This window comes from Mya arenaria, chromosome 2 (genome assembly GCF_026914265.1).
Source record: "Mya arenaria isolate MELC-2E11 chromosome 2, ASM2691426v1".
NCBI classification, from domain to species: Eukaryota; Metazoa; Mollusca; class Bivalvia; order Myida; family Myidae; genus Mya; species Mya arenaria.
Genome location: NC_069123.1, coordinates 42,930,335 through 42,957,055, shown reverse-complemented (window position 1 = coordinate 42,957,055; position 26,721 = coordinate 42,930,335). Strand labels below are relative to the sequence as shown.

The following is a 26,721-nucleotide window of genomic DNA, read 5'->3' as shown; positions in this document are numbered from 1 at the left end:
AGAGTGTATACTGTATAGGGATTTAGCCAGGTTTAAGGACAAGAGTGCTGCAAAACAGGGACAAGGCACTGAGGGATAATAAGGCACATTGTGTTTTGATTCGAAAAACTTGGATATTATGAATTTTAGAGACAATGTTAGATATGTTTTTAAGCAAAGCAAAGCAAAAGAAATATTTGGCAATCTTAAGGATTCTATTCAATGAAGGCAGAATGGTTCCCATGTTGGTCTCCATGAGGGCAGAATGGTGCAGCACCCTTCCATCACACTCTAGCTAAAACCATAGTATACAGTGATCAGAATATGAACAAATTTTAAGGATTTTGTGCATGTTTATTTCCGAATGACAACAGTAAACATATTACCCGACTCTGAATGTTTAAATACCTTTCAAAGAAATAGTGTGTTTATTTCAAACTAGAAACAGTGAACGTAATACTCTGCACTACATGTTGTTATACACGGTGTATTTATTTCAGAATGTAAACAGTGGCAAGAAGAGAATGTGAAACTGAAGCAGCAGATGGATAGTAAGTTACCATGTGCCTAATGTAACATTACATTTGGTAACTCATTTAGTTTCATGGACCATATTCATTAAAAACACATCTTAAGCATATATTGTAACCTGGAGAATCTTATCAGACTGTCTTCTAGATTTCAAGAAAACAAAATATCTAGGGATTCATTTTCAGGCTCCTTCAAGAATAAATAAAATGTTATAAAAATACATAAAAAAAAATTGTTTAGATATTAAGGGTAATTATTAAATAAAACACCCAGCTTCAATTCATTTGGAGTGCATGTGAGAAAAAATTATAAGCTCCATTTGCTCAATTTGATGAAGGGATATTGAAATTCTGTGTTTCTGATATGTAGTTGCTTAAATCACAGAATCTTGAATTTTGTGAATTTGTTTTCAAAATAGTAAAATTGGGTTAGTTTGTTTTCTAAATTTACCCAGAATATGTTAGCAAGTATCAAATATTTGACTTCACAGTGCTATCATTGTGGTTTGGGTGTGGAATCACCTTATTTCTGTAAGATTGTGCAAATATGAATTGCACATGATGTTATTATATGAGTCTGCAGTAGGGCGTGCTCCATTCATGTCATGATACTTCTGAAGAACTAGAGTGTTGGTAGAGGCAATGAAGCCTATTTCTGGCTTAGAGCAAATGATTGCGTCAAAAGAATGAAGTGGACAACATAAGAACATGAGAAGAAACATCAACTTCAATAAATAAATACTGACTAAAATGGGAATGCCATTGTCCGTGATGAGCTATTTCCTGTCCCACTGAACTAAAACTGTGGACAATATTGGGTGTGGAAGTTTACTTAGTTCAGATGGTCTTTAACAAGACTTGTGACAACAACACCCACCCAAAATTCCAATACCATCCCTCCAAATCCTTGCAGACAAATAGATGTAACTGTAGCCAAATGCTCTAAGAAATATGTGCATGTGCTATGGTTGCATCTACATTTATGTTATTGTGGACTGACCGTAACTTCTATCTCACACTGTAACACAGCTGCACTAGGTCATCAAAGGTTGACCTGGTTAACATAAAAGCACACAACCTCGGGATACTGTTTTGCAAAAAGCTATCATAGTTTGAAAAGATTTTTGGAGCCACATGCTCAGGTGGCCATAAACAAAACTATCCACTTACAGTTTTGTCCATGGTGGCATAAGCACATGGCCAGATATGAGGAATTCACTGCTTGGTGCAGCACAGAAGTCAGTGATTGCAGGCCATATGTGTTTGATAAATATGAACATTCTGCACGGAGAAGTGCACTGATGGGAGTCACCAAAATCACGTACAGAAAGATGAAGGGTTGTAAAACATTTTACCGTAAGGGGGAAAACTACTGAACTGAATGTTGATAAAAAAATGCAACTTTGTGGCATGCAATGACGTATATTGATAACATTGTATCGAAATGGACAGAGCTAGATGGTTTTACACCTGTGCTATGATTGTGAGACTTCAATGTTAAAAAGCTTTCATTCTTAGACTTTGGTTGATGATATGAAAAAAGTGTTTGGTTCACTCTTTGAACCAGAACATACCATGGAAGTGCCAGTCTACCAACATTAATGTAAATGGAAGGCTTCTTGAAGCAACAGCAACAGAAGTAAGCTTTAGCAGATGAACAATAATAAAATACATGAAAATACAGTTCAAATACGACAGGAAGCAAATATAAAACTATGCCTTTATCTAGCAGGCAATGAACATCTTGAGTTTGTTAGTTCAAACAAACTACAACACTGTGTTGAAAATGTTGGAAAATGTGACACAATGTGTTTTGTGTTTGTACTGGAACTAGAACAGTGGGCGGCTGTGCTAGTGGTGCTGTCAGTGCTTGCTCTATAGATGGCAAATTGTGGTGCAACACAGCAAGACAGCATTTAGATTCACATTATGTTCTCACTTCAAAAGAAAAGGCTGTTTCCCAAGTATTTGTAAGCCAACAAACCAGGTGTGATTTATACCTCTTGGTTGTGGCTAGGTAAGTAGCCAGTTTAGGTCAGTCAAATAAAAAGTTGATCCAAATTGTTCACTACATTTTGCAGTAAAGCTAAAGCAACGTCGAGCATTTGTGAGGAATTTTCCGACTGATATGACAGAAGAGCAGGCCAAGGAATGGTTCCCCACAGTTGAGAAAATAATCTTTCAGATGGGAACCAACCTGAACGGAGAAGAAAGCCTTCTGTAAGTATCTGGCATGGTAAAACCACCATATTTTATGATTGTAATGATAACCTGGCTGGTGTCATACTCTTGCTAAAATGTTCAGTCATCAGTAGATGGACTGTCTAATGCAAGAGTTCCATAGAAAATGTGTTCTTTTTGTTCTGAAAAGAACATGTTGGACTTAATAATTATAAGATCTGTACTTTTAATTGCTGTAATTATTGTGGAGGAAAAGGGAGTGAGATCATTCACTTGCCTTTTCTAACTAAGATTTGAGTAAGTTGCTCACTCTAATGCCACTTTGTTTACAAATTGTTTATACGGATCATTACCTCGAAAGAAAAGCAGTCAGTATTATCTTTGAATACGTGCCTGCCTATGCTCAAGTACCGCTGCTAAGCAATTTGCGTTCCACAATGCAGTTGATTAGGTAATGTATACACCTACAAAGTTAACAGTCAGTAAAAGCCGAATGACTAATAACTCTATTGTAAAGGTCTACATGGAATGAAAAATGTGTAGTAAAACTGTTTGTGGTGTGTTTTTATTGTCGCCCACTGTTGTATCATCCTCTAGTAAACTTGTTCTCACCTCTTTTTCCACCACAATAAGGTGGATCAAGATTGATTGGAAATGGTAGAAACTTCATTGTTTCAGTAATGTTTTGTGGCTCACAACTGCCAGATTATCCCCAAGTTCTTGGAAATAGTCATGGACAAGGAAACTATATAGATCTCTCTCAACAAAATGGTCTCATTTAGCATTTCAGACTGGGAATGAAATTGCTCTGCAATCCAGTTTGTCACAATGCTCTGAGACCATTGGTATGTTGTTACTTGATTAGAGATCGTTTAAATGATAACATTTTGGTGATATAGAAATTGCAGTTGAAACCATCTAAATTTAAAATAATTGATTATACTGTTTGGGATTCAAGTCCCTCTGAAGTAATTTAAAAATCATGTTTTGTTAAACTATTAAGTAGATGGAAAATAGCTTTCTTAAGTCAATGTCAGCACAAGATTGGCTATTTTCACATGGATTCTTTGGGACAGATATATCAAGCAAGCTGTGTTTCCCAAGTTTCGTGGTTAGAAATGTAGCAGAAGATATGCTTAAACAATATTATCAACCAATCAACAGTTTTTTGAAGTCATACGGTGACTAGCTTTTCACTGCAATGCTGTCAAAGAGTTATTTGATTTATGCTGTTTTTGCCCCAGTGTTAAACAGGCCTAAGCTGCAAGCCATATAGTAGCAACAACTGGATCGGTGTTTCCATTTTGTATCCTGTCATTCCACTTGGTTTGCAAGTAACCGGCAAGAGCCAGGTCATGTTGCCAGCCTACAACAGCATACACCAACATTGTGTGAATGAAATTTGCGTGAAGCAAAATCTTATGTTCTTTTTGCACTGGTGCTTTAGTATAAGTTACAAGTGTTTTATACTGCTGTTTCAAATAAACTTGGAAGAACATACTTAAATCAATCATTTAAAAAAAGCTTGCTTTTTTAGCACTGATCACGACTGTTAAAATCACATACTGTCACACACATTAGAACAGTCACATATAACTTGTACAATGAAATATATTGCATTTTAGTTTCAAGTTATATGCAGAAGTAACTGAGTGGTAACAAGCAATGGAAGAGTTTCACAGTATTTTGCAATGAAGTATAGCTATCATGCTACTGGGTACACTTTAGCAGGAGTGCACACCTTCAAACTGAAAATCTTTTTACTGCAAACAATTGCTCAGCTCCCCTGATATAGCAGCTTTTATTTGCATTAGGCTATGTTCTGAATCAAAATATTGTTAAGTTTAAAATTAAAAACATTAACCAAAAGAAAAAGAGGGGAAGGTTTAAGGCCCCATCCGCAGAAAATCCAAGTGGTTTATAACTCTCAGATTTTCTATGCAACCACCTGAATCGAAAAAAGTGCCTTTCACAAGGCAGTTTAATTCTAGACTCAAACATATGATATGCGGCATGCTTACCAAACTTACTATTCCAAAGGATTTTATTGCGGAGCGCTCCGTAGAAAACAGCTTAAGCTTCCCCTGGTTCTCAGTAAATTCTTCATACAAACCAATGACAATGGAGATAAACTAAGTTTAGCATTGTGCTGTTTCCTTTGCTAAGCTGATATTTTCTATGGACTGGTTCATAGAATTTGACACCCAAATTCCACCGCTGACATATTTATGGCCATTTGGGAAATTGACAATGCAACTGATACACAGCAATTGTTTTATTCTCTAGATTTTTATAAACAACAACATTAAACTGCATGTAAGGGTAATTCTGTAACAATGCAGTTGTCACTTTATGGTGACTCTTTCACAGACTGAAGGCTGCATATGCATGCCATTTGAATCTTTCTGTTGACAGTAGAGTGACTGCCCTTCATGTTAATTACCAACATGAATTCTTCAACTGAGATCATTGATGGTAACCTCAGATCATTACTGGTAACCACAGAATGTTTATGGTAGCTGCAGATCATTTATGGTATCCTTAGAATATCTATGGTATCCTCAGATAATTTATGGCGATTGCAGATAATTTATGGTAACCTCATATCATTGTGGTAACCTCATATCATTGTGGTAACCACAGATCATTGATGGTAACCACAGATCAGTTATGATAACCTCAGATAATTGATGGTTACCACAGATTATTGATGGTTTTGTTTGTTGAATCATTGACATCATAAAATACACTGAGTATGCATACTTAATGACTGTCCAAAGTACATGCCTAAGTACTGGACTTGGATGTACAGATATCGGAAGAGTTTATCTCTTTGAATGTTTCTGATCTATATTTTTATTATGCCCCCGAAGATGGGCATATTAAAATCGCACCGTACGTCCGTGTGTCCGGCTCAATAACTCGTGTCCAGGCTGTAACTTTCCCTTGTATGGACAGATTTTAAAATAACTTGCCACATGTGTTCTACATACCAACACGACATGTCGCGTGCAAGACCCGTGTTCATACCTCTAAGGTCAAGGTCACACTTAGAGTTTATTCACAATGGAGCATAGGTTGTCGTGTCCGGGCTGTAACTTTCCCTTGTATGGACAGATTTTAAAATAACTTGCCACATGTGTTCCACATACCAAGACGATGTGTCGCGTGCAAGACCCGGGTCATTACCTCTAAGGTCAAGGTCACACTTAGTGTTTATTCGCAATGGAGTGCTGCATATAAGGACATAGAGTATAGGTTGTCGTGTCCGGGCTGTACCTTTCCCTTGTATGGACAGATTTTAAAATTACTTGCAGCATGTGTTCGACATACCAAGACGATGTGTCGCATGCAAGACACGTGTCCTTACCTCTACGGTCAATGTCACACTTAGGTGTTTATTCACAATGTTGCATATAAGCACATAGAGTATAGGTTGTCTTGTCCAGGCTGTAACTTTTTCTTGTATGGACAGATTTTAAAATAACTTGCCACATGTGTTCAACATACCAAGACGACGTGTCGCGTGCAAGACCCATGTCCCTACCTCTAAGGTGAAAGATACACTTAGTGTTTATTCACAATGGAATGCTGAAGATAAGGTCATAAGAGTGTAGGTTGTCAATATGGGTGGTATTTTTTTATGTTCAGAGGCAATTTAAAATGACTTGCCATATGTGTTTGACATGTAAAGGCAAGATCAACTTTTCATGTACTGACCTTGTTCATAGGTCAATGTCACATTCGGGGGCATTCGTCACATACTGTGACAGCTCTTGTTTTATTATACCAAAAGCATCTGCTATAAGAACAAGCAAACATATCATTTGAGTGAAGCCAAATTTAATAAATCTTTATATTATACCTGTTTGGCTGAACGATTGACTGGCAAGTTTCAATTCATGCTTAAATTCATATTTGTACTTTTCATTTTCAGAAAATTTCACTTTGATATTATTAATTTTTTCAACTCTTAACTAAACTCTATAGTGAACTAATAAAATATTCACACTCGCATCTTATAAACTTATAAACATATTACACTCTCTTCTTTCAACCTTATAAAAATCAACTGATAGAGGTCCACATTTTTTTTCAACTGTATGACATGTATAACCTCATAAAAATTTCTAGGAGTCACATCTTTTCAACTTTATTTAATAAACTCGGAGGAATCTTTCGTATATATGAATAACCTTTGCAATGTTTCCTTTTGCCACTGCAGGAATGTACATCTGGAATTTGGCACCATAAAGAAGTTGGATGAATTCCTCTCCGGAAAGAAAACGCCAAAGGTTGAGGCCCTAAAAATTACGTTTTCACGGCTCACAGGAAACAGTAAGTAGGCAAAGTGTCAAACTGTCATTCCGATAGAAAATGTCAAAAAAAAATTGCGGACTAAAGAATATTTTCAAAATCTATATTTAAAAACAGTTATAAGTACCAGTTGGGCAGTATATACCTGACAGTCTCAGTAAATAAAAGTACCAGTTGGGCAGTATATACCTGACAGTCTCAGTAAATAAAAGTACCAGTTGAGTACTATATACCAGACAGTATCAGTAAATAATAGGACCAGTTGGGCAATATATATTAGACAGTCCCAGTAAATAACAGTACCAATTGAGCAGTTTATACCAGACAGTATTTGACCATGAACATTTATGATCTTTGCCTTGTTTTGAAAGAAACTAATAAGGTGTCTGTCCAAAATAAATTAGGTGTTTGTGATGTTATGATGAATTATTAATGTTTTTTTAATGCTTTGGTCCATGTATGTTTTATCACAAACTAGCTTAGAGAGGGAAGGTCATGATACGACATGATTATAAAGGAGGCATAAAATTGTTATCACAAACAAGACATGAAAAAGGGCATTAAATTGAATATATATATTTTTTTTATATTCGAAGATTATTTTACAATTTAATTTCTAAACTACTGTCTAACTAGGATTTTGACCCCATTTTATATCTAATTCTGGACCATGAAAGAAGTTTTTGATTTCATCTTATATTGTATGTTCTTACCATGAAAAGAAGGTCTGGTATCTTGAGAAACCTGAAAAAGTGTTAGAGATCTACATTCTTTACTCCCATCTAGAAATATTTAGGTCAGAAAAATGGTACAACTGTTTACATAATTCAAAATCTTGCAAAAAGTGCTATTGAAGTATTTGTACATTGAAGCAAAGAAAAATGAAGCAAGCAAAGATCGTAAGATGGATGCAAGCAAAGATCGTGGTAGAGGCCGAGGGTTTGTGGAGAGGGGTCGAGGTAAGGGCCGTGGATGGGGTTGGGGGCGCGAAATTGATCTCCCAGAGGGGGCTGACCTTAGTAAGACCCTGGATACACTATACAACAAGGACTTCACGGACTCAATCGTCAACAAGGCAGCAGCAAATGTGATGAAACGCACACAACAAGGGTTCCGAAAAAGGGGCAGTTACTTTGGAAGAGCAAGGGGTCGAGGGATGACGGCTATGGCAGCCAGAGGGCGCGGCAGAGGGGCATTCGGTCGAGGAATGGTGGATATGAGAGAGAGGAGTGATTTGTCACCTAGAGGTATATATTCTTATATGTTTCAAGTATATGAAGATGATTAGGTAAAACAGCATATAGATGATATAACCATGTTCTGTTTTGTATTTAAAAAACCTTTAGCCATGGGCCACTTCTAGGGTTTTACAATTAACCTCTTGGGTAGTTTGCACTTGACCATCTAACCATTATTTGTTTTAATTAAGGATTGATAGCATTTTCTCTTGCGTCTATGCTGTATGAATGCAGTAGGACAAGCGAGCAAATGACCAAAAAGTGGTGGCTCATTTCATGGAATTTTATCGCTGCCTTACTGCGTTCATACAGCATAAATGCAAGAAAAATGCAATCCCTTCTTATGTTTATATTTTAAATAATAATTCATAATGGTTAAAATTAGCATTATCTTCTGCAAGTGAGCATTTATTCCTAAAGAAATGTAACCAACAACATATGTTTGTTTCAAAGAATAACTAATTTTTGTAACATCAAATATATAATTGGTAAAATAACATAGCGCTAATCTAATCGAAGCACAATATTGAAATAAACAATGATGTCAGAACTCCTTACATTTTATACAATAGCAGGCCTTGAAAAATTTGTTTTGGGTTACTTTCCCTGCAATTACCAGCTTATAATTGATTATAAATTAATAAAGACATGGTAATAATTAATTTAACAAGAATGAAATAATTTAACAATCATTTGTTTTCTTCGATTCCCTGAAGAATTATCTACAAAATACAACATACAATCGATTAAACAGTCTTCGCATTTTATAAAAAAAACCCGTCTTATTTCTGGTTTTGATTTGACTGATTACATCCTGTATTTAATTGTAATGTTTATTATTTTGTTTTGGAAAATAAATAGGATTAAAAATTGAATCTGGAGAATATTTCTTGCCCGGGCGGAAGAATGTGATTGAATTTCTTTGCTCAATATTCACTCGCAAATGAGTGGATTGTCAAGGCCTGAATATAAATGTTAAGTTTCACTTATACAAAGGACTAAACAAATGTAAATATTAGTAAATGGCTCATTTTCAACCACTTAATAAATATCAACTATAACAGTTCTATAACATGGGATAAGTCAATCCTTTTGAGTGATAGGCAGACAACATTACCACAAGGCCATTCCATTGGTACAAGGTGTGTTTATTGGTATTTTTCAGGTGGAAATGTAAAGAGAAAGAGAGTTGCGCATCCAGCCCATACGGTAAGTGTTTGACATTAATTAATATTTTTGTCTGATATTAAAATCATTGAATTTCAAGAATACTGTAGTCTATACGTCGTTTTAGATCTAGTTTTTTGTATCACCTTTTAAGCCATTTACGAGAATAAATGTAAAACAGGGTATAGGAAAATTGTTTCTTCCTTGAGTGACCTAAGACTTGCTCATTTTTTATAGTAGTTTTACAAATGGAAACATGATTAAGAAACTTCACTTTGATGTTGAAATTTGTTCATATGTTAAAATATGCTGTGTTTTTGATCTTAACTAACAATAGACATTATCACAATTTAAAAATAATAAAACACACTTAAACATGTTTGTACATTGGCATATTAGAATGACAAAAAAATAAAAAAATAAAAATAACAGATCAATTTAACATGTGATTAATTAAAAGGGACTGGATTAAGTGGTCCTATACTGAATAACAAGGTGCTCGTTTTTTAGGGATTAAGAGCATTGAATTATAGAGGAAAAAGATCAGTACTGAAAAAATCCATCTAATATATATATGATTTCACTTGTTTTACATTCCTGCTGACCCTTGTGTATAAATTGCAGGCATTTGATAATAAATCAGAGAGGCAGAACGAGAAGGATTACTATCACCAGGACCCAAAACGGTCTCGTCGACAATCAGGGTCCAGGGATGGGGGACTGCGGGGTGATGACATTTTCAGGCGTTCACTGTCAACTGACCTCTACAAGCATGAGGCGTCCAGGCAGGGTCACTATAGACAAGACCCACCCAGACATATGATGTCACCCAGACATGAAATGTAAGGTCTCTATGGGAGTCAAGTCAGCTCCTTAGATAATCCTCCTTTTTCCATCTAAAGATAGGTCTGGTAATTGAATCCATTTCAATAGGCCTAAAATGTAAATGAGTGTAATGTTGATCTGAAAATCTTCTTGTTAATATTGATAGCAATTAGTTGGTGAAAATATTGTTGGCAAGGAAATGTTGTTAAAGCTGCACTCTCACAGATTGATCGTTTTGACAACTATGTTATTTTTGTTTGGAACAAGCCAATTTTTGCGAAAATCCATGGAAAGCAGTTATATGAGACTGCTGACAAAAATTAGTTTGCATATTTTTATATTTAAGTTCAAAAATTGATGTTCTATGCATTTTTCTTAAACCGTTAGTAACGGTTTAAGCCATAAAACATTAACTTTCAAACGGAAAAATGAAAATGAAAAGGTTAATATCAGTGGCAAGGAATTGTTATTAATATCAGTGGGAAGGAAGGAATTGTTGTTAATATCAGTGGCAAGGAATTGTTTTTAATATCAGTGGCAAGGAATTGATGTTAATATCAGTGGCAAGGCATTGATGTTAATATCAGTGGCAAGGAGTTGTTGTTAATATCAGTGGCAAGGAATTGTTGTTAATATCATTGGCAAGGAATTGTTGTTCAAATCAGTTGCAAGGAATTGTTGTTAATATCAGTGGCAAGGAATTGTTGTTAATATCAGTGGCAAGGAATTGTTTTTAATATCAGTGGCAAGGAATTGATGTTAATATTAGTGGCAAGGCATTGATGTTAATATCAGTGGCAAGGAGTTGTTGTTAATATCAGTGGCAAGGAATTGTTGTTAATATCAGTGGCAAGGAATTGTTGTTCAAATCAGTTGCAAGGAATTGTTGTTAATATCAGTGGCAAGGAATTGTTGTTTATATCAGTGGCAAGGAATTGATGTTCAAATCAGTGGCAAGGAATTGATGTTAATATCAGTGGCAAGGAATTGTTGTTCAAATCAGTGGCAAGGAATTGATGTTAATATCAGTGGCAAGGAATTGTTGTTCAAATCAGTGGCAAGGAATTGATGTTAATATCAGTGGCAAGGAATTGTTGTTCAAATCAGTGGCAAGGAATTGATGTTAATATCAGTGGCAAGGAATTGTTGTTAATATCAGTGGCAAGGAATTGTTGTTAATATCAGTGGCAAGGAACTGATGTTTATATTGATTGTTTTTACTATTGATTTAAACTCATTGTTGTTACTATTGATAGCAAAAAAATGTTGTTAATACTATTGTGTTTCTATTCAGGGCTGGAGGACAAAATGAGGCCATGGCTATGATTGCTAAGCTACAGTCAAAACTGGACAATGTGGAAAAACAGCTGTAAGTACACTCTGTTTTACAGTGGTCTCTGAAAATTGTTCATGATTTCCATTAATGTTGCAGGTGCTCATTTTCCTGTCATGTACATTAATATGTTAATTGGATCGTCATTACGTTTTTTGTGGTCTTTTGAAGAGTCATTCTATAACCTATATCAGTTCCATTAAATGTATGGGGTTGTGGTCACAAAGGTGTATTTACTCTTTATCATATTTTCTTCTTTCCAATAATCTATTTTGTTTTACAAAGATAAATCATCATGTGTATTATGAGGAGAATGCTTTATGAATAATTATTTTCATTACATTGGTGCATTTCAGAGCTGTGAAAAGTGACAACCGAGGATTGCAGAGTACTGGCCGTGAAAGTGATGTGTATAGACAACCAGGAGCATCAGTGGGATCCCCTCAACGCAAGTCACCAATGGCCCCACCCCGTCAGGTCAAGGGCAACTTGAGTTCTGGACAAAAGCCAAGGTTTGGTCAACCAACACAAACACAACAACCAAGATTTGGTCAACAAGCACAAAATCAGCCAAATCAAGGTCGAAAAGGGCAATTTGGTCAGCAAGCAGGAGGTCAGAGAGCACAAAATCAGCAATTTGGTGCACAGAAAAATCAGCAAAGAGGTGGCCAAGATCAAAAAAATGTTAATCGGGGTGGCCAGATGACACAAGGTCAGCAAAGACCTGGCCAGAGCCAGCAAAATAAACAGGGCGGTCAGATGGCTCGAAGCCCAGCAAACCAAGGTCGTGGTCAACAATCACAGCAGAGGCCAGGTCAGCAACTAACAAACCGTTCTCCAGCTGGAAGGGCAGGCAGGGGCATATCAAAACAACAGAAGCAGCCCCAGCAACAGTGGGGCTCCCAAAAAAGTCAGTTCCAGGGTGGAACAGGAAGGGGAGGGGCCACACAAAACAAGAGACCAATGAAGAGAGGTTCCCAATATGATGCTGACCAGCCTGAACATAAGAGAATGCACATGGATGACAGATCAGATTTCAGTATGTTCATGTTTTATTTGTTAATTGTTTAAAAAAAATAAGAGAGTCAATCTAGCTTTTTGTACAAAAGCAATTTATGAATTTGCAGAAGTTTTAGATGATACAAGATATATAGACATGATAACGTGTTGTTGCACATTTTTGTTATTCTTTTGTCCTCAAAGACAAGAAAGGTGACAAAATATATCATAAACAACAATATTGCAAAACATTTACTACATGTAGTTTAACCTCTAACAGAAAAAAGTCATGGTTTTGAAATTTAAATTGAAAACTGTATCATAAACAACAATATTGCAAAACATTTACTACATGTAGTTTAACCTCTGACAGAAAAAAGTCATGGTTTTGAAATTTAAATTGAAAACTTTAAATTTAAAAATCTTAAATATCAGATACATGAAGCTCTTGTGAATTTTAGGTTATATATATTGCAGGATCAAGACAGAGAGATGACTTAGGGTATGAAGACACTTTTCAACCAAGTAGCTCTTATGGCAACCAAAGGTCTCAACAACTTGGTTACTATGACAACCAAGGTCAGAACAGTAGTCGTAGCAACCGAGCTGGAGAAGCAGAAAAGTTGAAAGATGACCTTGAAGGCAGGTTCCTTGACTCTGACCTTGACAGACGTTACCGTGGAGAGGAACGTTACCGTGACAACCTGGCACTGGATGATCAAAGAAACCAGACCGGTTTCCAACACAGGCATTCCATGTACCAAACTGGAATGGATCAAGCTGCTCTTAGGGGCCATCAAGCTCCTGCCTATCAAAATCAATTTGATGACCAGCAATTGATGGCTTCCCGAAGTCAAGCAACCTACTTTGATTCTAGGCCACAAGATGACTGGGCAGGCAGGGGCTATAGTGGATATTGAGAATACATCTGGTGTTGATATGCACCTTTATATTCGTTAAAACCCTTGTCTTGGAAAATATCTAGTTGCATTCAAATACTACTTGAAGGACTGACCATATGGTAGTCCTTTCTGTTACATTTTTAAGGAAATAGCGGATGTGTTTTACATATTGGTTATACATGTACATGTAAGTGCATTATGCTTTGCAGGTAGAGTTTTTAAAGACCTTAAACATCAGTTTTTAATGCAGTCTGTTTATGATTGAACTATTCCTTGTTTTACAAAAGCAGTAAAAGTAGTTAATTATACTTGTCTATATGTATGTGTGCGTAGGAGAACCAGTTGGTCTTGTTTGATTGTAGGCATCTTTTGTTAGCTGAAAGGTGTTAATTGTGGACATACTTTTTAATGTTATATATTGTGAAATGTTAAATATACAACAAGGAATGTTGTAATGTTATAATCCAATCCTGTATGTAACTCAAGTTGTCATATTAATCAAAGCCAGTTTGTCATATTTTCGGACTTGGGTGTTTTTAGATTATATGTTCTAAACTAAAAAAGATATGGGACAAATTTATTATGTGTTTTCTTCGTAATGTTTTTAGGACTTCTCCAAATATAGTAAGACTTTGCGCTAGTATGATTTCTCTTGTCATCCTGTTTATATGATAGCTTCATTGGTTTTTCATAAACAATGTTTTGTTGTACAAATTTTCATGGCATACATGATGATGCATTTTATGAGAAAATAAATCCTATTACCTGTTGTGATAACATTCTAGATTGTTAGTTTGTACATTTACATTGTATTATAAGGTCATCTCTGTTTTGGAGAGAGAAAGTTCAAAGTATTGTCATAGCCTTGACATCGTTGTCGACTTTCAATCATTTTAACCTTTGTCATACCTTAGAAATATAATCATATGATATATATATATATTCACATAATACTAATAACACATGTCGCCTCAGACAATACAGACATAAACAGCAAGGCCCATAACTCTGTTGTATTTGTTGAGTTTTCGAATGAAAAATAACAAGACAAGTGGTGGCATTTCCTTCATGGGTTTTTTGTTTCTGTGTTTTCATTTTGATACCTCTATACAGTCCCTTTGATTCGCCATACGATTGTTCAGTCGAGGCTCCCTTTGTGTCGTGAATGACACGCCTTCGCTGCGCACTTATTGATAAAGATGCACCAAGAAGCACAAAAATATGATTATTCTAACTTAAAACTTAAACGGTCAAACACTGCCATATCCCTCGCCGATTTAAGAACAGTATCAACTTCGCACTACGACAAATGGAAATAACTAAAAAAGATATCTGCAGCCAGAGTTATGGTTCCTGTGGACTGCACCCTTCTGAGTGATATATACAGTAAAACTGCGATCGCTCGAGGACGCCGAGGACCGAGCCAAATCCTCGAGGGAACCGATGTTTCGAACGACCCGAGTTTAAATTTTCCAGTCTGTTTTGAAATATCATGTATCAGTGTATTTTAAGTTTGAACTCGTCAAACCGACTATTTACTAAGACACCGATTATGTGTTGCGTAGTCGAAATCGCTCATATGTTCAAAGGCTGCCGTATACTAAATGTAAAAGAAATAACAATAAATGAATAAATAGTAGAAACGTGCGTGCGTGCGTGCGTGTGTGTGTGAAGTTTGAAGTCGATACCTAAAGACTTCCAAGTTATGCTCCGGACAAAAAATACGGGGCAATTACAAATGTACGTATATTGCACCCAGAGACATGGCTCTTGTACACTCGCGGCACTTCCCTAAATGAAATATGTACGAGATGTATTTGAAGTTTGAAGTCAATAACTTAAAGACTAAAGAAGTTATGCTCCGGACAATAAATACGTATGTAAATTAAACAAGGGCAATTACTAAAATAAATACTGCATCCAGAGTTATGGTTCCTATGTTCTGCATTTTCCCTCAATGACATAGCTGTATATGAAATTTAAAGTCGATATCTCAAATTCTGTTAAAGCTATGCTCCATAAGATTTCCCGGATGAACGCACGCACGCACATACGCCTACAATAAATGTATCACCTTTGCCTTTTGGTGGGGTGTAAGAAAAATAAAATGTTAGAAGGTCTATACTCGGCACAATACTGAACTTGAGATAGGAATTGCTAACTGAATTAACAGGCTTTCAGGGTACTTACTTCAACACCGGAACGTTTAAACGTTAAGGTGATCGTGTAATTTCATGTAAGTTTCCATTCCAATTACTGTTAACAATGTAAACCAACTTGGATTAATGCCACTTGATTCTTTGACCTTTGATCAAAGCAGCTTGCTGATCTCTATAAGAGATGCTATTGCATATGTGTCTGTTAAAAGCAGAATTAAAATTAGAAGTTATATATCGAAAAGAACTTCTCCAGCACAGTCTACAATGTCCATAAAAATATAGAAATATACGAACTGACTAATTACTTGCGTAATTTCCAGGGGGGTTCCTGTAGAATTTCTGAATACATTGGAACCATTTTGGCTATACGTACATGTATATATGAACATGTACATGGCATAAGACCATGTGTAGCTTTGATTTCGGTAAGTAACTTGTCTAACTATATGCATTTAAATCGTCATTTAAGATTGCGATGTCTATTATCTACCACCAATGCACTGTAACTGAATCCCCCCCCCCAAAAAAAAAAAAAAACACTCGCACAAAAAAAGAAGCAACAAAAACAAATTATAAGAATAACTAAATAAAAAAACACCCGGAACTTTCTAGACATGGCACGGTCTTGAAAATTGTCACGAGTTGCGGAGAAATGTATGTTCCTTCTTCATTCGAAAAAAAACAAAAAAACACTTTCGCTCATATTAAGAGCAAATGTTTGTAAACTTTGTCATGAGCACTGAATTTAGCTTAGTTTAAACTGATGCATTTTTCAACGATTGTGAAACAAGTTATTACAACATTATATTTATCACTCTCGTTGGCATGATTTTCACGATCTTGTTTTGCCGAGGAAATTGGAGTACTTGGAGGAAACCCACTTATCCGGCTTGGTGAACACAGACCAAACACATATGCGTCCAGGCCGGGAATCGAACCCGGGTCCCCTAGGTGTTTGTGGACGTTTATGTTTGAGCCATATTGGTTTCATTAATTCGTGATTATTTTTTACAATTGTCTAGTATTAACTAATTACTGTTACTTGTAACTACGTACATTTATAAAGATGTGAACAGACGACGTATGAGGCTGACTTTATATTAAAGATGTGAACAGACGACGTATGAGGCTGACTATATTAAAGATGTGAACAGACGACGTATGAGGCTGACTATATTAAAGATGTGAACAGACGACGTATGAGGCTGACTATATATGACGTCGCAAGTAAATTTGTCGCCGCAACCACGGCTACACGTCTAAATATGACGTTATATTTTCCAATAACGCTTGACAAGGGAATTATTGTAACATCAAGAAGTAATATATATGTACAACTAAGAGAATCACATGCGTTTATAAGCTGTTTGCGAGTTAGAAATAGGTTTTGGCCAGGCTAACGCTAATCCTAAAAGCCAGAGGCTTTTTAATTGGTTTAGAAATCGACGATTAAATATTTGTAAACGTAAACTTGTTATTTAAACTGAACATAGTATTTTTATTCACAGGAACTATATTACGAAAGACGTTCCTAAGATTCGCGTAGCGTTAAGTATCGTTATTCGGCTTGAGTATCAAAACTACAATATTATCCTGGGTGAACAGCGCTGTATACAATCGATTCGACAAGCCGCTTAAATATAAAGCAGCATGCACCTATTGAAATCCTAGCTGGATAGTTTTCAAATGAATTCAAACATGTGATTAACAAATTGTCGAATTCGTTCCAAATTAACCGGAGTATTAACTAAGAAAGAGAGGGACGCCGGTGTAAGTGAAAGTGACAGATGTTGGTCCGGGAGGCGACCGGAACAGGAAGCGTGCTGGGCCATGGGCAGGGAAAACGGTCTGTGACGCTGCTGACGGAGGGCGGCTGTCACTACCCCGTTATATCTCACTACTCGTACTTGGACAGATGTGACCGTGCACGCTCTGCTCCGCAAAATGCCGGCCGTATCCGTGGGAGCCGGCCTATGCACAGAACCACGCTGCTCATGGCCAAGGGGCCTTGGACGGCGGGGGAAGGATTCCTCACCACCAGCAAAAAGGTACTCGAACAAAACCACTACATCGTAAGCTTTCATTAAAAGCCAAATTTTACATTCTTTAGATACAGGACTTCATATACTACATATACGTCCTTTCTAAAGAAAAAGGGGTCGGGTGGCGTTGTAAATGACATTTATAGAGATTTTCAGCTGTCTGTTAAGAATCGGTAATATCACTAATACTTACGAACATTCTTTGATATGTAGTCGATTCGTCAGATCATTTTGGAAATTTAATTTAATATTTGTAATCTTCTTGGATTAAATTGTTGGGTGCATGTAACAAAACATTCATTTTATAAAAAGAGCAAACTTGTCAATACGGCATAACCTGTAAAAGACAAGTATGGTCTTACAACTGTATTTTGTATAAGAACAATCCTATTTATTTGTTTTGAAAGTACACCAGACTGCATTAATTAAAAGCGACGTGTAGTGTTTCATTTGTTGCTACAAAATAAAGACTAAGGTCGACCCCAGATTTCTATCTATTTGTTCAGAAATGACGCGTGCCTACATTAGCAATCATTAGTGATCAAACAATCTTAAGTAATCACTTGTATTGTTCAAATGAAAAGTAGGGTAGGCACAAAACATTAAACAACCTTTTTTAATGGCTCGTGTTGAAATCCCATATCTGTAAAGCATTTTCTTTATTTGTCCATTAACAGTGAAAAACATATTGGCACTCTATTAACCGATTCACATTTCTCATGTTTACACCTATTCCTTATACTTCCTTCCCGTTAACTACCCCCCCCCCCCCCTCGTACCAACCGCCCATCGTCTGTCTGTCCGTCTGCCGTAGCGTACCACAGTTAACTGCTGGGCAACGGATCTGTTTAGTGTTTACACACTTACATACGTATCATGCAATAGCGGCATGACAGCGCAGTTTTCCGAATGTTTTAATTCGGATACATATGTAGTTTCGAGACATATTCATTTTCAATAATACTAAACTAAATACAAAAACAATAATATCTTAATACTTTGAAGTTAAATCCCCCACAGTGTTCGACTTAATCTCTTGATCGGGGATCAATTCTTGTTATAACTATTTGTATTTGGTTAACATACCACCAAACAGCCGTACAAGTAATCACTTTTGTGCAGTCGATGCAACGATGGGAATGCAAGCGAACTGAAAACAACTCTTATCTGATATCGTATATTCACATAATGTACTTTGTCAACAATCGTTTGCTATTACGACGCCACTAGAAAAAGGATATATATCTGTTCGACCGTCTACCTCAATTAAACAATATTGATGAAAGTTTGGTCACGTTTTAATATGCTACATGCCGAACCCATACTCCGCATGGTCAATGTCACAATATAAGGTCAAGGGTTTGAGCCTTTCTTTTTGTATCCGTTTTGTATATCCAGCGACCATTTTATTACACACTGCTAATTATATACTTAAGATGAAACTTGGACCACATTGTCTACTAGTCAAGGTCAGGTGCAGAGGGCATGCTAGAACATCGTCGGATCAGGGTCAAGGTCGCAAGTCGAGCCAAGGTCCAGTTTCAGAGATTTGTAGCTCGTGTGTCTGCGTCAATACGTCAAAGGCCAAAAGGCTTTGGGTCCTTGATATATAGAATAAAATGCTGACCTCTACTAAGCTTAGAAAAAAATGATGTCCAGTTCAGGATCAACTCGTAAGCGAGCGATTTAGGGCCACAATAGATCTCTTGGTTCTGTTTTGGTCTTGTACAAGCAGACAGTATATATCGCGGTCTAATCCAGTGGCAGATATGAAGTATCTGAATATAATCTATTGGTCTCTTCAAACCCTTTTTATACATAAAACATAGCTACTTGATTTGTCAAATATATCTGTATGATCATGCCATTTTGATGGATGGTAAATATTTGCTCAAATGTTATAAGTGCGTTATACAGTAGTTTGGTATTTGCTCATAATTTATAAAACAAGGCTGTCAAAGATTTAGAGCAAATGACAAATACAGCAGGTGGATAATCCGATTGTACTAAATACTAAGTACTTAAACATGAATAGTCTATGTACATTTGGGATACAGTCACATGGGTAAAAAATAAACGTGGGTAGGCCATGGACTAGAGATGGACTGGGAAATAATGGTGGACTCTGGTTGCGTTCTGGTCTTGCCAGGAGGACGGGGATGGGCAATTGTCACCGGGACTTGGGACGGACTGGGAAATGGTGGTGCACTGTGGGTTGGTGGTGGTCTTGCCTGTAGGAAGGGGCTGGGCAAGGGCCACAGGGACTCGGAATGAACTCGGAAATGGTAGTGGACTGTGGACGTAGGGTGGTCTTGGTGGGAAGGCCATGGACTGTGGGTTGGCAGGAGTTAGCGAGACTGAGGAATTGGGGTTAACTGAGACGGATTGAGGGTATATATAAACGGGGTTAATCGGGAGCTTGAACGACTGGCATAGTATGGCAAACGCATAGCATTATTATTGTTGAAATATATATAATGAGCATAAAAACTGTACTATGTATTTGTTATTTTGTAATATACAGAATTATACCATTATCACACCACACATATTTTAAATGAATACATAACGGTTTTAGTTTATCTGAATTAGGGTTGTGTTGTAGAAACTGGAGTATTCGTTTCCAAAATTTGACTTTAAAAGCTTGCTAGAAGCTCAGCTCAAGCTCGAACCTAGCATCTCTAGACCAACTCGGTATCGAACTCTCTTCCACATACACTGGCATATAGTAACTGTTCATACAAAACCATGTACACGCAGTATAAATTCACATTCGGGGGGGGGGGGGGCATTTTCTAATGTTGTCATAACTTGTGGCCCAACCAAATGGTATATTAATATTGTTTGTCAAAACTATGTATATCACGTGCATATATTATTTACAATAAAATACGATTAAACTATAAACTCAGTAAAATACACATGAGATTGATGAACATTTAACCATTTTCAATAGAACGAACATTTATTAGATTTCCATATAAAGTAATAGAATTCTAATTTATTCTTGTAATTGAAAACCATTCCGCTTAAATAGATTTCAATCTTGTTCAAAAAGGTAATTAATGATGAATTTTATCTTTAAATTGTCTTCGCTGTTCAGTATATACGTACATACATTTTAATTGAATAATAAACAATGTAATTGAAAGACATTTGGGCAAAATATATTCAGCCAGTCTTGATTGTTGAAGTTCTTTATTGAATGCGTATTGAAGGCAAATCACAAACGAATTCATTTCCCACTCCTAAAATGCCCTATACAGACGAATTGAATGTTTACTACTCAGACATTCATTGGTAAATGATGTTAAAACAAGCAATAAACGTATTGACGGTTAAAACATGAAATCTGATACTACCTCTTATATGATATTGAACTGGTATTTAAGAGAACGTCTTCTATGGGTTAATGTAGTATTTTAGCATTACCTGTGAGGCATATGTATAAGCATTGATTTGAGCTATGTCATTCAGGAAATAATGTTTGTACAAAAGCATTGGCTGAATCACGGACCTATAAACTGGTTTATACGTCCGTGGCTGAATCAAGTCCGCCAATATCCGTGCTTGCGTTTGTCCGCACGAACATCTGGCCGGGCTTATGGGTTTTATTGACATTCGGGTCTACAAAGGCCTTTTTGTATAGTTTTCTAAATGGAAGCTCATTAAACAACTGCTTATGAGCTTTTATTTTCAAAGAAGGAAAAACCTAGGAAGTTAAGTATTACTCCAAGGTACGAATCCTTAATGAAATGGCTCCCCGGACCGGATGTTCATGGATGACTAACCGTAGAAGTCAGTTTGCATGTACACTATTTCCGTAATAACAACCGATTATTGTGACGGTTCTTTAATAATATAATTTGCTTGAAATAAGATTTAAAAAAACAACAACAAACTCTGTAAATTGTTCGAGTATTAAGCGAACAATAATCTTAATTCCATGTTTATATCTATAATGTCTTATGTAGAACAAGATCCACAGAAGATTTAGCGGATTATAAAATATTGAAAACTGGATTCGATACATAACAAAGAAATGCATACAAGTGGAACTTAAATTGGCTAAAGGACATTACCAAATACCGAGTTCCTAATACAAAACACAGCATTGATACCCATATTGGTGGCTCATTTATACGACCTTTCACATTGCTATGTTAATATAGATTAGAGGAATACTTAATTAAAACATTTCTACAAACTGTTATACATCTTGGTGAAACGTACGTACGGAGGTATATTCGATCATAAGAAATGTGGAATATTCTCGGATTTCTCAAGAAATAAAAGTATAAACAGAGAATAAGGAGCACATTGAGGTATCGTTAAAATGCTGTTCTCTTTTAGATCATTTAAGTATCGCTTGATAACATAAACAAAACTAATAAATATTGAATGTATACCAATGATCATTGGTATTTGTTTGAACAGAAACTATATTTTATATTTGTACACGGTTCCATATGGACATATTGATATTTCAAATTATAGTTTTAAACGAATCAAGATACGTGCCGTTGTTTGCTTAATTATTCAAGTCAATGTATGAATATTTATTAAGAAACTGTCATTTTTTGCTAGCGTTCTAGTACACAGTTGAAATACCCTCGTCGAAAGCCTTTTAGGCGTTTACGCAAACAACCCGTCGTAAATAGTCCCACAAGTGCATGTCATGCCAGATCAACACTTCGCCTTCATTCTTGTGTTTTTTTTTTTTCAAATTCTGTAATATGTTATATTGGACTGTCACATAAATACCCCCGCCCTGCTTGTCATTCCAGAACTTCGGTGGCAGTAAGACATTGAACCCCGTCCGGCGACCGCCTCTGTGCCCCTCCATGCATCGATCACAGGTACGCCTAGACCACCCCGAAGCTCGGGCGGACCCCCAGCCCGACCCACGTGGACAGAACTGGCACACACACTATGCAGAAACGTTCATAGAGAAGCCAGTCATACCGGTACGTATGTAAACCATAATACATCATATTTCATGTGGAGTGGCCATCTAGGATGGACAGTTCTACCTAAAAAGTTAGAGGCATCTAGGGTCAAAGCATTAGACATAAGACTCCGCAAGCGAATATTTCAGACGGAATGATGTAATTAATTTTCCTCCAATTGTGTATAACATTTATACAAACAACAAAATTATACGACAAAGAAGGGCTAAAATGTAACACTATTACTTTAGCGAATATAATAAAAGTTTACAACAACTTTTAAATGATATATTTTGGTTATCGAATATTCGAATATTCGTTCGAAAGAATTACCGAATATTCGAATATCAATTTTGCCATTCGTTTGCATCCCTAGTATAAATATACACATGTAGATATTAAAGTGAACGTTTCGCTTTATATTATAATATAAGTATACTTATAAATTAATAGTTTGCTAGTACGAATATTTGACTGAAAACATTTCGGGTAATTACCTGGAGTTCAAGCGAGGGCCATTGAGTGTGTTGACATACGCATTTTCCGCGCCAACAGTCTGCTAATATGCTGCACGGTCTACATTCCACTTGTTATTTGAACAGATGAAGCATACCTTCATTAAAATTTTAATGATGACATCAAGTGTGAAATGATATCATAAATACCGGTACATTGTAGACATTTGAATCAAACTTTTTATTGTTGATACAAAACACCTGTGTCGCAGTTTAAATATGTCAGCTATTCATTTTTACAGCAAATTACATTGCTTGAATCTTTTGAAGTTCCCGTGTAATGAAAGAAATAAGTCTAGAGCTACAAGTTGACACAGGTATTTCGTTGTGATGTGTATTGGTGTAGGTTTAACACTACAAAGGAGCGAACAATTCTGGTATCATTCAATACAACAATTTAAATACCTAATTAACATAGCAAATTTTCGAAAATAACATTATTGTCCCACTTTCAAGAGGTTTTTCAATAAGCGTCATATGCAGCAAACCCCAGAACTCATTTCCGTAGAAAGGAAGCTTGCTCTAGCTTTTAAAGGTCTATTCTTGTAGGCAAACCGTCTTCATATGACGTCTCTAGTCAACCGTATCGACCAGCAAGAGGGCGTGGACATGAAGGGAAGCATACGAGTGGATTCCGGCCCACCCAACTACTTCACCCAGTACAGGCGCACGCACGACAAGCTGGGCACTGTGCTGGGTACAGGTGTACCGAGAGACTTTCCGGTCCGACAAGAGTACAATGTCATTACCGGTAGGACGGGTATTACATATTTTTGTAAAATTTTGTAAAGATCATTTCGGCCTAATATTTTCGAGTTTGTCGTTTGTCACCCAAAAAGCAAAGGGTGCCACATACTTATATTTAAAACAAACTGCACGAAGAAGACTAAATAGAACGACTTAATGGTGTTATTTAAAGGATACTAATAATTGCGACATTATCCTTCTGCAGAATCTATGATTAAAGAGATGAAAAGAGAGATACCACTAAGTACTAAGGCTTGTACGTGTCGTACACGTTGGGATGTGACGTTATTAACGAATCTCTCTCTTTAAACTTGTAAATTGTACACATACCTTGATGACATATTACTTAAAAAGTAGTACAGCGTTTTATAACCTCTATATTACTACACGTTTCCGTTTAGAACCCGAAAGAGAAGCTTACGAATAATTTGTATTATAACTTTTTTTCCAGGTGAAACAGGCGGACCGGCCTGGAGAGAAAACAACAGGCGGATATCCGGTGATAAGACCATGCACGTGCTACGTCGACACCACACATCTCTGCTAGGATAGAGTGACGTCGTAATGTGACGTCATCAACCATAGGCTATAATTTATTGATATGCAATATTTGACGTTTTGTGTAGACAATTCTAAAACATTCGAACAGTTGTTAATGTTTGCTAAGATATGTTTTCAGCTTTTCGAAATAATATCTACATTAAATGCATTTAAATATTACTACATATTTATCACTATTGACGTTGTTATGTTTTGTTGTTGAATGCTGCTAAAATACTCTATTTTTCAAATAGAATAATATTTTTCATCCCTTGCCATTTCAAAAGTGATATATTTAAGTGTTTAGTCATATTATTATTTATTTAATTTGATCGATATATGAACCTGTTTTTATCATTAACAAAAATAATACTATACCACAAGTATAAATCTTCAAAAACTACAGTATAGATTATCATAAATTCTATATCTAATTATGATTAAAAATGGTCAACGAAAGAATCCCATACATTTTGCATATTCTGCTTGCTTAAGTATTCAAATTTTGTTTTCATTATCGTTTTGCTTTTTTGATGTGATAGTTTATTTATATAAATATATACTGCCAAATGTTTGTTTATTGTTCCTATTTTAGGTGTTTTTCTGTTATAAAATCAATGAAAAGTTCTGACTGGCATGTATGTCCATGCACTCAACCACTTCAAATAAAGATATGAACTTTATTAATCAAACCAATCTTTTACAAATACATGTGCAAATATCCATATTTTTGCAGTTTTCAAAAGATTTTCATGATCTAAATCATAATACTTATGAGTATAATACGAAATTCATAATAAATGCTACTAGTTTGTATGATTTCCTATCAAATAATTAAATATCTCTGTTTGCCCTTTTATCTGCTGTTTATGCTCGTTTTCATAAAATATGGCAATAAAAAACAAAGAAGTGAGTGTTATTGCTGTGTTTGATACTGAGAACCTAGAGGGAGTTTCTACCCCACTTGTCAAAGTTCAAATCCATGCCAATCTGTTGATGTTGTTGAATGATGTCCTATTCAATGTGATAAAAGGGACATAACTCCTCAAATAGACCAATTAATAGCTAGTTTTGGATCTCAGGTGACCCAAACAGCAGTGTAAAACTTGTTGAAAGTTCTCTAGTAATAGGCAATCACTTTCATCAAATTTGAACAGGGTTATTGTAATATTTATTGTAATATTCTTTTAATAGTGTTACCAAGTTTGTCATGTCATATCATATAAGGTTTATGACAAACATTCAGATCAACTTTCATCAAAATGAGCAAAAATCTAGCCATGTCTTTTCAGAAATTTGAGCTTATGGCATAATCTTTGATTTTAGATGACAGATTATCCATTGTGTGTTGTCAATTTGTTTATAAACAATCTGATCAAGTGTTCAGATTTTGCCCAAAATGTGGCCTTTGGAGCTCAAACAAGATTTCTTATGACTTGGCCAAGTGAACCAGTTTTATGTTTTGTTTCAGATTAATCAATGCAGCCATAGATATTATTCATACAAGGCCAAAAAATAGTTTCAACAGGCCAAAAAAACTTTTTTGTGTGTAAACAAGGTTCAAAGAAGTTGTTTATTCCAGATGAACCAGTATCAAACTCTCTTTAAGCAAGCTTCACCAAGAGAGAAGGTGGTCTGTAGAGAACTTTTTTTTTTCAATGATTCCTCAATTAACTCTAGATTTTGATTCAGATGTCCTAGTAGTCTCAGAACTGGGCTAAAAATTTATTGAGATACTCATTCAAACCAAGTTTCATCAAAACTGGGTAAGCGATTTAGCCTCAAGATTCTGTGATTTGACTTACTGACCTAGCTTTTTTACCCTAGGCGGCCCAGTATCTAATTAGTCCAAGATTTGAGACAAATTCACAAACTAAGTTTTATAAAAAATTGTTTGTGTTTTGATAAGAGTTAACAAAGCAATTGTGGACAAACATAGATTTATAAACAACAAACAATATCAACAAATATCTCACCATCAGGCTTGTTTCAATAAATATTGTTGAGCTTAAGATCGTTAATTTCCAGGCATAGCCCCATTCTGGGCATAAACTGGGTTTCAATAAAAATATCGTAAGAAAATGTATTGTATAGATTATATACTCAACTTTATTGGTGACCCAAGCCTCCTTAAGTACAAGGTTTATGATATCTAAGTGAAATGGGGCCAAGCACTTACAAAATACAAGAATCTTTATTTCAAGTCCAGTATATGATAACAAGAAACATGAGCTCAATGAGCTATATTTCAGACATAACACTATTGTTTGGGTGAGTACAAGACTTCCCAATGGATTA

The 26,721-nt window shown here is 35.9% G+C and overlaps 2 protein-coding genes across 3 annotated transcripts in view; both read left to right on the top strand.

Moving 5' to 3' along the window:
- LOC128225085 (uncharacterized) overlaps window positions 1–14,255 on the top strand; it is a 38,406-nt gene extending 24,151 nt beyond the window's left edge. For both annotated transcript variants that reach the window (XM_052935106.1, XM_052935107.1), the window contains exons 9-17: window positions 480–530; window positions 2,591–2,729; window positions 6,916–7,028; window positions 7,880–8,254; window positions 9,411–9,454; window positions 10,037–10,254; window positions 11,532–11,606; window positions 11,927–12,609; window positions 13,047–14,255. In XM_052935106.1, coding sequence (XP_052791066.1) covers window positions 480–530; window positions 2,591–2,729; window positions 6,916–7,028; window positions 7,880–8,254; window positions 9,411–9,454; window positions 10,037–10,254; window positions 11,532–11,606; window positions 11,927–12,609; window positions 13,047–13,489 — 2,141 coding nt within the window. In that variant the 3' untranslated portion in view covers window positions 13,490–14,255. The remainder of the gene's footprint in view (window positions 1–479; window positions 531–2,590; window positions 2,730–6,915; window positions 7,029–7,879; window positions 8,255–9,410; window positions 9,455–10,036; window positions 10,255–11,531; window positions 11,607–11,926; window positions 12,610–13,046) is intronic.
- A 2,903-nt stretch (window positions 14,256–17,158) lies between these two features.
- On the top strand, window positions 17,159–25,337 carry LOC128202670 (uncharacterized). The gene is made up of 4 exons (XM_052903714.1): window positions 17,159–17,678; window positions 22,460–22,639; window positions 23,686–23,887; window positions 24,335–25,337. Exons 1-4 carry the CDS (start codon window positions 17,418–17,420, stop codon window positions 24,433–24,435), a joined length of 744 nt encoding a protein of 247 aa, XP_052759674.1. The 5' UTR covers window positions 17,159–17,417; the 3' UTR covers window positions 24,436–25,337.
- The last annotated feature ends 1,384 nt before the right edge of the window (window positions 25,338–26,721 follow it).